The 12,052-nt window shown below is 39.2% G+C and overlaps 2 protein-coding genes and 1 non-coding gene across 3 annotated transcripts in view; 2 read left to right on the forward strand and 1 right to left on the reverse strand.

Moving 5' to 3' along the window:
• Nucleotides 1-380, reverse strand: part of LOC103514189 (protein takeout-like) — a 37,342-nt gene extending 36,962 nt beyond the window's left edge. The window contains exon 1 of the mRNA XM_026827228.1: nucleotides 15-380. Coding sequence (XP_026683029.1) covers nucleotides 15-99 — 85 coding nt within the window. The 5' untranslated portion in view covers nucleotides 100-380. The remainder of the gene's footprint in view (nucleotides 1-14) is intronic.
• A 350-nt stretch (nucleotides 381-730) lies between these two features.
• The window catches only part of LOC103514193, an 11,916-nt gene continuing 594 nt past the window's right edge, over nucleotides 731-12,052 (forward strand). The window contains exons 1-4 of the mRNA XM_026827229.1: nucleotides 731-745; nucleotides 8,252-8,404; nucleotides 9,126-9,204; nucleotides 9,757-9,990. Coding sequence (XP_026683030.1) covers nucleotides 731-745; nucleotides 8,252-8,404; nucleotides 9,126-9,204; nucleotides 9,757-9,990 — 481 coding nt within the window. The remainder of the gene's footprint in view (nucleotides 746-8,251; nucleotides 8,405-9,125; nucleotides 9,205-9,756; nucleotides 9,991-12,052) is intronic.
• On the forward strand, nucleotides 9,324-9,395 carry Trnas-uga. The gene has a single exon. It is a non-coding gene; the product is annotated as a tRNA-Ser (tRNA).

The following is a 12,052-nucleotide window of genomic DNA, read 5'->3' on the forward strand; positions in this document are numbered from 1 at the left end:
AAAAAAAAACTTACCAGGTGCTCTCTTGGCGATGCTGGCGGCAAAGGCTAGATCCAAAACAAGGGCAGATGCCACAACAAAAATCACTTTGGAAAACATGTTGTGCTGGGTTCTAATTGAATTTATTTTCACGAAAAAAAGTCACAATAACAAAAGGCACCAGAAAAATTTCAATGTTCTTTTCTTTGTAAAAAGGTCAATATCTCAATCAAAAGAAGTAATCGGGGAAATTGGAAACCAAACAATAGAAAACTCTCGTGGTGTAAGATTTTTTCTTGTTAATTTGGCGTGAACGAATCAATTTCCCAACAAGATACCAGAGCGGTCCCTCTGTCTACTTTTGATGAAAACTCTTGCGAATAATTCAGCACTATGTCTACCCATCCACACGTATTTATAGATGTTTGAGAAAACCGGACGCCTGGACTTTGGTGGAGGGGAGACTTGTAATGACCTTAACACTGAACATCACATAGCTACCTGTAACATATACCTATAAATATAACAGACACAGGTAATTACCTATCTACAATTCTATGTACCTATTGTAGAAAATTTTAATCTTACCAATCTATACAGGGTGGTTCGTGATTTGCGAACCACGCTTATATCTCAGAAACGGCTGGGAATTAAGGAATGAAATAAACGGCATCATCATAATATGTACTTAAAATATGAGGTATAGGTCTAGCTCTAGAGTCTAGAGGTCCTCTGTCAATATCTGCTAGAAATGTATAAAAGGTGGGTGAGTTATGAAAGGAACCACTCTTTCAGTAGACTATTCAGTCTAATGAGTCGAATCCTAAATGTAACTCACTCTTCAACTCCCTATAGGTATAGGAATTTGAGATCTGACTCATTGAGTACCTACTCTGATTAGTCCGCTGAAAAGAGTTGGTACCTAGTTCATTATCATAACTTACTCACTTCTTTACTCTTTACACACATTTATAATAAGTATATAGGTACTTACATAGCTATATTACACCTCTAATATCTAGGTACACAATTACATTACATCTCTAATATTTACACTGGTTCCTAAAAATCATGCGGGTATATTCCACTTTGCTTCAGGCTTCAAGTCAGATGACCGTTTGGAAATTTTACAAAACCCATTAACTTTTGGCAATCAGGTGAAATTCCTCTTTACTTGGAATGGATTGATGTGACAATGATCAATGACTTGGGATTTCGTGTTAGCTTCATTAAGAGTCCGAGGTTCAAGTAACCCATAGATATCATTAATAGTGGAAGATTTTTGCAACCGGATCATTGTCAAACTCATTATCAAGTAGACAGAAGGTAGTATTAGGCCAGCCACTCACTGTCAGGTTAGACCTGACAGGTACAGCTGAAACGGTCTGATAGTGTGTGTGTGCTCATCAGGTATCAGGTAGACCTGACAGGCGGACCGTTTCAGCCGTAACTGTCAGACCTACCTGATAGTGTGTGTGGTGTGCTCATCAGGTATATCAGGTAGACCTGACAGGCGGACCGTTTCAGCCGTAACTGTCAGACCTACCTGATAGTGTGTGTGGTGTGCTCATCAGGTATATCAGGTAGACCTGACAGGCGGACCGTTTCAGCCGTAACTGTCAGACCTACCTGATAGTGTGTGTGGTGTGCTCATCAGGTATATCAGGTAGACCTGACAGGCGGACCGTTTCAGCCGTACCTGTCAGACCTACCTGATAGTGTGTGTGTGCTCATCAGGTAGACCTTGATAGGCGGAACTGATCACGTGTACCTGACAGGTCTATTACCTGATAGTGAGGGGCTAGCCTTAGATGAATGATGAGAACTGTCCTGGGTAAAAGTTGAGCAGAGGATAATGATACTGCTAGTATAGGAGATTGATTTAATCATTACCTATAAGCTATAAGTATGTATTGGAAATATTGGAATAGGTTCACAGGAGTTATTTAGAATAGGTATACCTACTTAATAGGTAGGTACCTAACTATCGGATGTCGGTGCATAGGTAGGTACAATAATTATGAAGTTTCAGAAGAAGTACCTACTGTACCTAATTACCTATTTTCATAGGTACCTACTTCTATCTTTCATATGTACCTACATAAGTACCTACTTCTATGTTATAAGTGGCATAATAGAACAGCTATTACCTGTGGCAATCACTTACCTAGAAGGCATTGCAATTGCCCTGCCTTAACATGCACCTTATCCTAAACTGTAGAAATAATACGCCCTTAATACGTGCCCTACCTAAACAAGCCAAAATATAGAACTTACTAAGCTACAGAAGTTTCATTCAGAGCTGGCATTTTTTTTTTTTTAAATAGGTTTGATAGAGGGAACAGTAACTGATGCTAAGGTTCCGAAAAAGAACATTTTCCGTTCAGGATAAAACAAAATTCAGGATAAAATTCCGTTCAGGATAAAAAGTGATAGTTAAACGGCTAACCTTCCAACTCTGTATGGAAACACTATAGGAATAGATCACCAATAATCGGATTTCTAGGTGTGGGACTCCCCACTGGCATTGCAGGATGCCCATCCTCACCTAGTCATCCGTTATAGGCACTTATCAGCAGAATCATTTGGAGAAATTTGGTCTTATTGTTAGAGAAAATAACTACCTGTTTATCCTAGGATGCCAGTCAGTCATTGTGATGGAATACCTAACACGGTACTCAAGAACACAGTAAAGAGGAAAGAAATTTCATTCGTAAAAAGTGCAAGTGTGGTGCAGAAACGGTGCAGTGTTTAATTCAAATTGGTGAAACAGGACATTGGGCCCTATCATATCAACATGTTTAATCGTTGTCTTTTGTAAGTATGGACAGTATTTATCCAGATGTTTATTTATTTATGTATTTATTGGTGTACGCAGAGTAACCGGTCTGGTTGTTTGTTTTGTCAGAAAGTTTTTATTTATTTACCTATCTGTTTTTATTTTTTTTATAAAACTTTCATACAATTCACTTGTCAATAACACCATTAGCACCCGCCTCGTGTCATTAATAAAATGTAATACCTATATGAAAATAAATGAAATCTAAGAGGTTTATAAGTCAATTGAATGTTGGTTTGATTCTGAGAGCACTTAGATTTAATATCTACCGCCTTGTCTTAGTTACACATAATTCCTAGTCGGCTACCTCCATGTTTTAGTTAGGTATCTATGTACATAGGTAGTCAATTTCTAGTTATACATAATTATAACTATTTCCTAGATACACATAATAACTATTTGTTTATTTGAGATACGCGCACGTCGGCACTTCAATTGCGGTTAGGCTCTTGACGCATGACTTAGATAGGTGCAATTACCACAGTTGTCCCCTCGTTGAGAAGAAGGACCGAGGTCAATTCCGGCCCTTTTTCCTAACTTTAGCAGACGCCGAAAAACATGATTTCCTGACTTCTAACCCTTCTTCTCAACGAAGCTTCAATCTATATAAATAAAATTGTAGATTTGTCTGTACATTGCTTAGAATCGTGAAATTTTTAGTTATTCTTACTCCTTATGCATCCATATATAATTGTAAATCTGTCTAAAAGACAGGTATCAACCGAGTTTCCTCCACTTCTCACGGTCCTGCGCATCTTCTTTCATCTATATGTACTTAAAATATGAGGTATAGGTCTAGAGTCTAGAGTCTAGAGGTCCTCTGTCAATATCTGCTAGAAATGTATAAAAGGTGGGTGAGTTATGAAAGGAACCACTCTTTCAGTAGACTAGTCACAAAATTTATAAACGCTTGTTTACACAGAGGCTTACTGTTTTGTACGTTCGAAAGATGAAAGGGAATTCTTTCGTTTAAAAATGTTAACAGGTAAACACCCATACTTGTCGCCTTGTAAAGTCTCAAAGCTCTTTTGATAGCTACCTACATCTACATGCTATGTTCCATTAGAGGCTGAGATTATTATGTTTGAAGACTTTGAAGTGAACTAATAAAACTTATCCTAAACTGTAGAAATAATACGCCCTAAATACGTGCCCTACCTAAACAAGCCAAAATATAGAACTTACTAAGCTACAGAAGTTTCATTCAGAGCTGGCATTTTTTTTTTTTTAAAGGTTTCGTACAGCCAAGAGTTATGGTTCGAATTCCAACAACGTCGTAAAAAAATCAAGTATAGGGAAGGCCATTTTTCAAGATTAAGTTCAAACAAATTTATTCCTTCTTTAGAAGGGCAGCCATCAGTGCTCTTGTTTTAATTAATTAGGTAGGTATTAACCTAATTAAATATGTCAGTATTTATTGATAATGATGGACTTGGTTCAATGTCACTCCAATGCAGTCTGGTTTTATTTTTTAAGGAAAAATGATAATTTTCCGATAATGCTTACAGGAAAAATTGTCAATTTTGACTTTTTTACTATCAAAACTAGATACCTTCCTAATATGTTTTATGGTCATCCGGTAGGTATTTATGTAGGTACCTACCTTAATATTTTCCCCCTCTTAACAGGATAAACAAGGTATAGTCTAGTCTTATATTCTACCTAAAGAAAAAATATATCCTTTTTCCTAATATTTTCCCCCTCTTAACAGGATAAACAAGGTATAGTCTAGTCTTATATTCTACCTAAAGAAAAAATATATCCTTTTTCCGGTAAAAACAATGTAATTCCCAGACTTGTAGGTTGTAGGTAATGAAAAGAAGAAATAATGTGCTTACGAGTACAAGAATATCCTATAATTTGATAAGTTGTGATTTTCATCGGAATGGCAGAATAATTTATTTGTGTGAGACAATTAGATAAAGCCAGAGAATGAGATTTGGAAGAGAGAGGCAAAAAGAGATTTATTTATTATTTTGAGAGAGAGGTTTGATAGAGGAAACTCTAACAACGGAGGTCCATGCCGAAATCGAAGAAAGAAGGACACAATGGGAAAGGAAGGGGAAAAGAGAAAAATTAACATTTTGAGTTTGACCCAATCCACAACTATACAATAAATATATCGAGTACCTATTAATAGAATATTTCTAGGTATGTCATACAAAAGAAAAGTCCTGTCACTGTGAAAAGACAAGAAGAAGAAAATGGAGAAGAAGAGGAAGAAGAAGAAGAACTAGAAGTGGGAGGGGGAAAAAATGAACTCGAAAACCGAAAGTCAACACTGGAACTGCGGCTTCGCTGAAATGAGGTTCATACAATTCACTTGTCAATAACACCATTAGCATCAGCCTCGTGTCATTAATAAAATGTAATACCTATATGAAAATAAATGAAATCTAAGAGGTTTATAAGTCAATTGAATGTTGGTTTGATTCTAACAAAATGATGATCCGCTTGGATAGGAAATGTTAGCTTCTACGTCACCTAGCCAGTTATTTAGAGGTGAGAATACAGCTATATTAGCAACCTGAATCTAATAGGTATACAAGGGTATTATTAGCAGCCTGAATATAAAAAAAACAAAATGATGATCCGCTTGGATAGGAAATGTTAGCGTCTACGTCATCTAGCCAGTTATTTAGAGGTGAGAATACAGCTATATTAGCAACCTGAATCTAATAGGTATACAAGGGTATTATTAGCAGCCTGAATATCTACAGGTAAACAACATCTGTGTATTAATTGGTCAAGTCTAGATTTTCTTCCATCGCAGATACTCCATAAAACACTTGATTGTACACAAATGTGATTACAATTAAGTAGTACCTACATGATTCATAACATGATTCATAATTAGGCTGACCATACGTCCCGCTTTCGGCGGGACAGTCCCGCTTTGGAGCCTCTGGTCCCGCTGTCCCGAGAAATCCTCTGGCAGCCATTCTTAACCTATGGTCCGTGGACCACTAGTGGTCCGCGAGAAGGTTTCAGGTGGTCCGCGAGAGGATTGAATGTTGGTTTGATTCAAATATCCACGAGGCAGAACTCAAGTAATGAGGATTTGGTTGCCTTGAACTTGAATTAAATGTAAAACAGATCTAATTGCAGAATATTACCTACCTATCAGAACAGGTGTTAGAGTGTACCAAAGCTATTCAATCTCGTACTCCAAATATGCAATCTGAAATCAAAATATCTGGATCATTTCTGGATCTTTCTGAATCGACTGCCACACGCATAGTTCTGAACTTGACATACAGAAATGAGGTGAGAGAAATTAATTGACCAGATTGTGATAGTTCTTACTTGTGATAATCTGATAATCAACACCGGCAACCAGTGCTATACAGATGTAGAAAAGTACGTAACTACCTATCAGTACCAATCATAAATTCATCATGCCCAATATCGCAGATAAAACTATTTGGTTCTGTGGGAAACGACATGTGCCTCTCCTCTCAATTTTGGTGAAATCGGTGATCTATGGCGGTATAATATGTGTGTTTTCTTGCCAGAAACACAACATTGTTTGAAGTTCTGAACCCTTTCATACCAAAATTACCTTTTGAATTTAGCACGAGAAATACTAGTAAAAGGACACGAAAAAGTCACATTTCTGGATTCAATTTTGTATACAACAAACTTGAAAATCAGATCTTGAATTTCCAGAAATTGGCAATGTGGATGGCTTTTCTGATTTTGATCTCCCCTATACAACATGGAGATCACTCAACAGACTCAGAACCGGAGTATCTAGATGCAGGGAGAATCTCGTCAGATGGGGATATGCTCAAGAAGAAGACAATAATTATCAGGTTTCAGGTCGACCTCACAGGTGAACCTGATCAGGTCTACCTGATAGTGAGTGGCTGGCCATAGTCCTCCCATCCAATTCCCTGCCCTGGCAGAAAACTTGCTGCTTGGGTCCCTCTCTCCTATACAACATGAAGATCACTCAACAGACTCAGAACCGGAGTATCTAGATGCAGGGAGAATCTCGTCAGATGGGGATATGCACAAGAAGAAGACAATAAAAATGCGACTGCGGGGAAATACAAAACCATAACCACCTCTTAAACTGCAGCCAACTGGAACTATATGAACCTTGCACACAAGAAGACCTCATGCAAGCAAACCAAAAAGCCATCCAATTTTGTGTAGAAGTAAATTACCCTGAAGTGACGAATGATAGTGAGAGCTTGTGATTGTGGACGATCGCAATTGGTTCTATTGAGACGATGGGCCAGACTGCAGGGAATTGAACCCAGGATCTCCGGCCTGATAAGTACAAACACGTGCAAGCCTCGGAAAGGCAAAAGCAGTGAAGCACCGATCTTTACAAAATATGACGAGTGGAAATAGGAAAATTGATAACTAGCAATTTTTCAAGTCGAAATATCCCCATGGAACTTGAAATAATTCGCAAAGTGGTTAATTCACCTCGGTGCTTGAAAAGAACCGGTTGTAATGAAACGCTCCTGGCAGGCCAATTTAAACATCTCGCCGAAACTGAAACGCAAAAACCAAAAATCCAAAAATTGCTCATCTGTGACTGCTGCTGGCACGTGTAAACCATTAAGAATGTTTAAATGGGGATCTAGCTAAAAAGGAGGTCTACCGTAAACCGTAACAAACTTCCTATGGGTCACCTCTCTGACCTAGCATGCAGGAGGTCCGGGTTTGATCTCATTCATTAGCAACATAAATATCATGTTTGTCACTCGATAAGTGATAATGGTAAGTGTTTCTAGAATACCAGATGACCGGGTAGTGTTGTGAAGGCCAAGGTAGACTTGTCAACCTATAGAGCCTACAAGTTCAGCAGGGTACCTATACCTAGACACTTTAGATCTGCCACAGACCTGTTTCCTACGAGCAAATCTGGTTTGATGATTTTGATCGATAAATCGATAAATAAATAATACTTATTCATAGAATCCATAGATTAATGCTAAAGAGGTATATTTAAATACCTAATTAATTGGTCATTATAATTATGTAGATAAGCTCGTTCTAGTTCTAGAATCGTTTTTTCCCAGACAGTTATATTTAAAAAAATATAGATATATATCAATGTGTATACCTACCTACTTTTATTACTCAGCTTCCTTGTAAATTTTCAACTTCCCCTTCCCAGACTTGTTAATAGTCAGGATTCGTAAAAAAGAAGAAAGACAAAAAAAGACTGGATGCCCTTTGCAGTCAACCTTTGCTAATTCTTTAGCAAGGAAAATTTGCAGCTGGTATCATCCCTGTAGTCCCCCAGCCAGACTAAGCTGGTCCACTCCCTGTTTAAAGTCCCCCAGCCAGACTAAGATGGTTTACTCCCTATTTAAAGTTCCCCAGCCAGACTACTAAAAGCTGGTCTATTCTATTCTATTCTACTCTTATTCTATTCTAATGTATAAAAAAAACTTTTTCTCTCTCCTTCAGGCCAGTTTCAACGATGTACCCGTGGTATTAGTGGGTAACAAGACAGACCAGGTTGGGGACAGAATGGTATCCACAGAAGATGGAACCAGGAGGTGCCGGGAAATAGGATGCCTCTGTTTCCACGAGATCAGCATACGAGAGAGTATAGATCAGGTAAGAGAAAATCTACTAGGAAAGTAGGGTAAGTGTACCATTTATTCGCCCACCTAAAAAACGTACCATTTATTGGCCCACCTGTACCATACGCCCCATAAGTCTAAACTGGACAAAAATTTTCAAAATCCAATTTCATCAAAAGAAAGGGCTTAAAGACTGCTATCGAACCAGTGCTTTTCAAAAATTGTAGTCATAAAAACAACAAGCTGGGCCCGTCCCTCCGGGAATTTTTTAGCCCGTAGTTTATTCGATCGTGGTTAAAGAATACCTATGTAGCCTTCCTCGGCGTAGCTTAACATAGGTAACGCTAAAACCGGTCTTAAATGATCGACTGAAGTGTTATCTAAAACTTTCTCGCTTTGAGGTACCTACCTACATTTACAATTTATTACACACCTATACCTACCCAGCTAGTATAAATAGATATTCACATTTCAGGGTGACGTTAGGCCCACTGCGTACCTACATTTACAATTTATTACACACCTATACCTACCCAGCTAGTATAAATAGATATTCACATTTCAGGGTGACGTTAGGCCCACTGCAGGAATCTTTCATGTCCTAATATTGACGAATTGAGAATATTGAGATGAGAATACCTATATGATCTGACAAATCTAATTTAGAATGACAATATTATCAATCACAAGCGTCATATTGACTTGTGCGTAATACCTACTTTTGATTTTGTACTCGTGCGTAATACCTATTCCAGGTTTCGCCAACCTTTTATGTGTCGCGAGCTACTCAGATGTCTAGGAGATCTTTTAATATGGGAACCAAAAATTTACGACGTAAGATTTTGGTTTCTATGAGTTGCTCTCAACTTGTGCGAATTTGTTGGCTGCGAGCTACCGGTAGCAGCTCGCGATCGACGGGTTGGCGATCCCGGACCTATTCTATTCTATGGTCAGCTCCCATGGCGTAGTGGTCACTGCGCTCGCCTTGAACGCGGGAGACTCGGGTTCGATTCCCGGCGGGGTCAAGCAATTTGTATCATGCAAATGATTGATTCCGTGACTGGCTGTTGCGGGGCCCACTCAGCCTTGTGAGGAAAATGAGTAGCTATGACATATAAATGCGCATAGCGACCGGTGCCAGCATGTCAGGTAAACATTGGATTTTAGGATTATTGAGATATTGGGAAAATCCTACAATGCTGCAGTGAGCACCAAAGTTGTGACATAATAACACAAAGAAACTGCATTTATTCTATGGTGATCGCTGACGCTGATCTTTTCTATGGAATGTGTATCCGTTTGGGTGGAATAGCTCAATCAGGTTGGGTGGAAGAGCTCACTAAGTGAAAATCCTGCCATTAAAGCGTTTAAAAAATCTGTTTCCAGGGCGGCGTTGGGCGGACGCGGAAGGGGTGGAGAAGAAAACCAACCAGACGGAAAACGGAGAGGTCGTCCCGTTCCGAGACCGGGCCTCCACAGATGGCCATCTCCTATCCAAGGCCCGAAAATGGAGATATCCCCTCCTATCTCCATCGTCCAGTCATGCCAGTCCTCCAGAACCCCAGGAGAAACATAACACGGATCGACGAATGAGTATCTCCATGCGGGGAGCTAACGCTAGCTATTGAGTCGCTGAGGATTGAGGGTTCTATTAAGAGCGGGGTTTTTGTTGAAGAGGTTTGACAGAGGGAACTGTAAGTGAAGGTCTTATGTCCCGAAATGGAAGAGAGAAGGAAGACAGGATAGAAAAAAGCCGTTCTGAGAACGAACATTATCCGTTCAGGATAGAATCCGTTCCGGGCGGGAATCAAACCCGCAGCCTAGCGCTTACAAGGCAGACGCATTAGCGACCAAGCTAACTAAGCTGGCTAGAGTGAGGTTTACCAAATCAGAATTGAGATCAATATAGGATTGAGCTAAACTTGATACCCACTATCCAGTTCAATCCAGAATTGAAGCCAGCTCCGACTTCTTAAAACGCGGTGTAAGAGTGTGTCCACACATAGTCGACCGCGGCCATAGATCGATGTCGACTGACAAGTCTACACTGCCTCGACAACATGGATTCACCTCGTCGTCGATCGACTATGTTTGGACACACCTTTAGGTGTTGGGGTTCGATTTTGCCTGTCCGCCCTTGATTCCCTTAAAGGACTATGTCAAAAATGAGAACGATCTCGTACTGTACCTAATTAATTAATTATTATTTCATTGCTTATCTTTGTTGTTCTTTGTGTTTTCTTTTAAATAGTATTTTTAGCCGGTAGGTACATAACCACGACCTCAAGGTGCAATCGCCGCTGGTTTTGAAAAAAAAAAAAAAAATGTGTGAAGGCAACTATAGCGCTTTCACTAAATGTTAAGCAGTGCATATTGCATACGCGACTAATTTGAAGGGGCAAATTGTAGGTTTTTAAAAAAAAATAGTCTATTTTTTCAGCTTTAAGAGCAATTTTGCAATGAAATTACATTTCTTTCAAAAATCACTAGATTTCGACTTTTAAAAAAAATAGTCTGTTTTTTCAGCTTTAAGAGCAATTTTGCAATGAAATTACATTTAATTCTTTCAAAAATCACTAGATTTCGACCTCAAATCACTAAATCACTAGATTTGCCAACAATTCACTAAATTTAGTGAAAAATCACTTGCATACTAATGATCTATCTATCTATCCATCTATCTTTAAGATAGCGATCTTCTTTGGATGCCTCGGCTTCGGATGTGGGCATTGGGCAATCATCAAGGTTATTTTGACTTTCTTTTTTTAAGAGGTTTGACAGAGGGAACTGTAACTTCTTAAGGTCTTATCGTCCCGAAATCGAAGAGAGAAGGAAAACAAAATACCTAGGAGAAAGCCAGCCTTTCCAAGAACGAACAATATCAGTTCAGGATAAGATCCGCCCGGGCGGGAATCGAACCCGCGGCCTAGCGCTTACAAGGCAGACGCGCTACCAACCAAGCTAACTAGGCTGGCAGGTAATTATACGGAATTTAACAATAGAAACAGCATACTTACGTATAGTCAAAGAATTTCTCATCAGAGAAGCTAATGTTAACATGCTCTCGACTGTAAATGCTACCTCGAGCGTTCCACAACCAAACATCATAACCCCTCTTCCATAGGAGGAAAACTGAAACAAACGGTAACCTACTTATTACTCTCCTAATTAGGTAGCTAATTACCTGCTAATTAAATCATAGAAGTGCGCATTTATACATTTTATACTGCGCAAATGGGACTAAATAGTCCCTTTACGCCAGCAGTAGGCGGCTACTACTAGTATTGTGGTCAAATTCTCAAACAATATTGATGACGCTAGCCTAGTTAGCTTGGTTGGTAGATTGTCTGCCTTGTAAGTGCTAGGCCGCGAGTTCGATTCCCGCTCAGGCCGGATTTTATCCTGAACGGATAATGTTCGTTCTCGGAATGGCTGGCTTTCTCCTATCCTGTCTTCCTTCTCTCTTCGAAGACCAAGGATTCCTGGTGCGTTCCTTCTAGACCCATTCACACAACAATGCTTCCACTTAAACCATTCTACATCCATCCATCTATAATAAGATGTGCCTAATAAAAAATTGTCTCCAAACCTATCTCCCTTGACTATTTGACGATTCCATTAATCACTAGGGCTTTAGACCAAGGATTCCTGGTGCGTTCCTTCTAGACCCATTCGGATCACA

The sequence above is a fragment of the Diaphorina citri genome, unplaced genomic scaffold, assembly GCF_000475195.1.
Source record: "Diaphorina citri unplaced genomic scaffold, Diaci psyllid genome assembly version 1.1 scaffold1099, whole genome shotgun sequence".
Classification (NCBI taxonomy): domain Eukaryota; kingdom Metazoa; phylum Arthropoda; class Insecta; order Hemiptera; family Psyllidae; genus Diaphorina; species Diaphorina citri.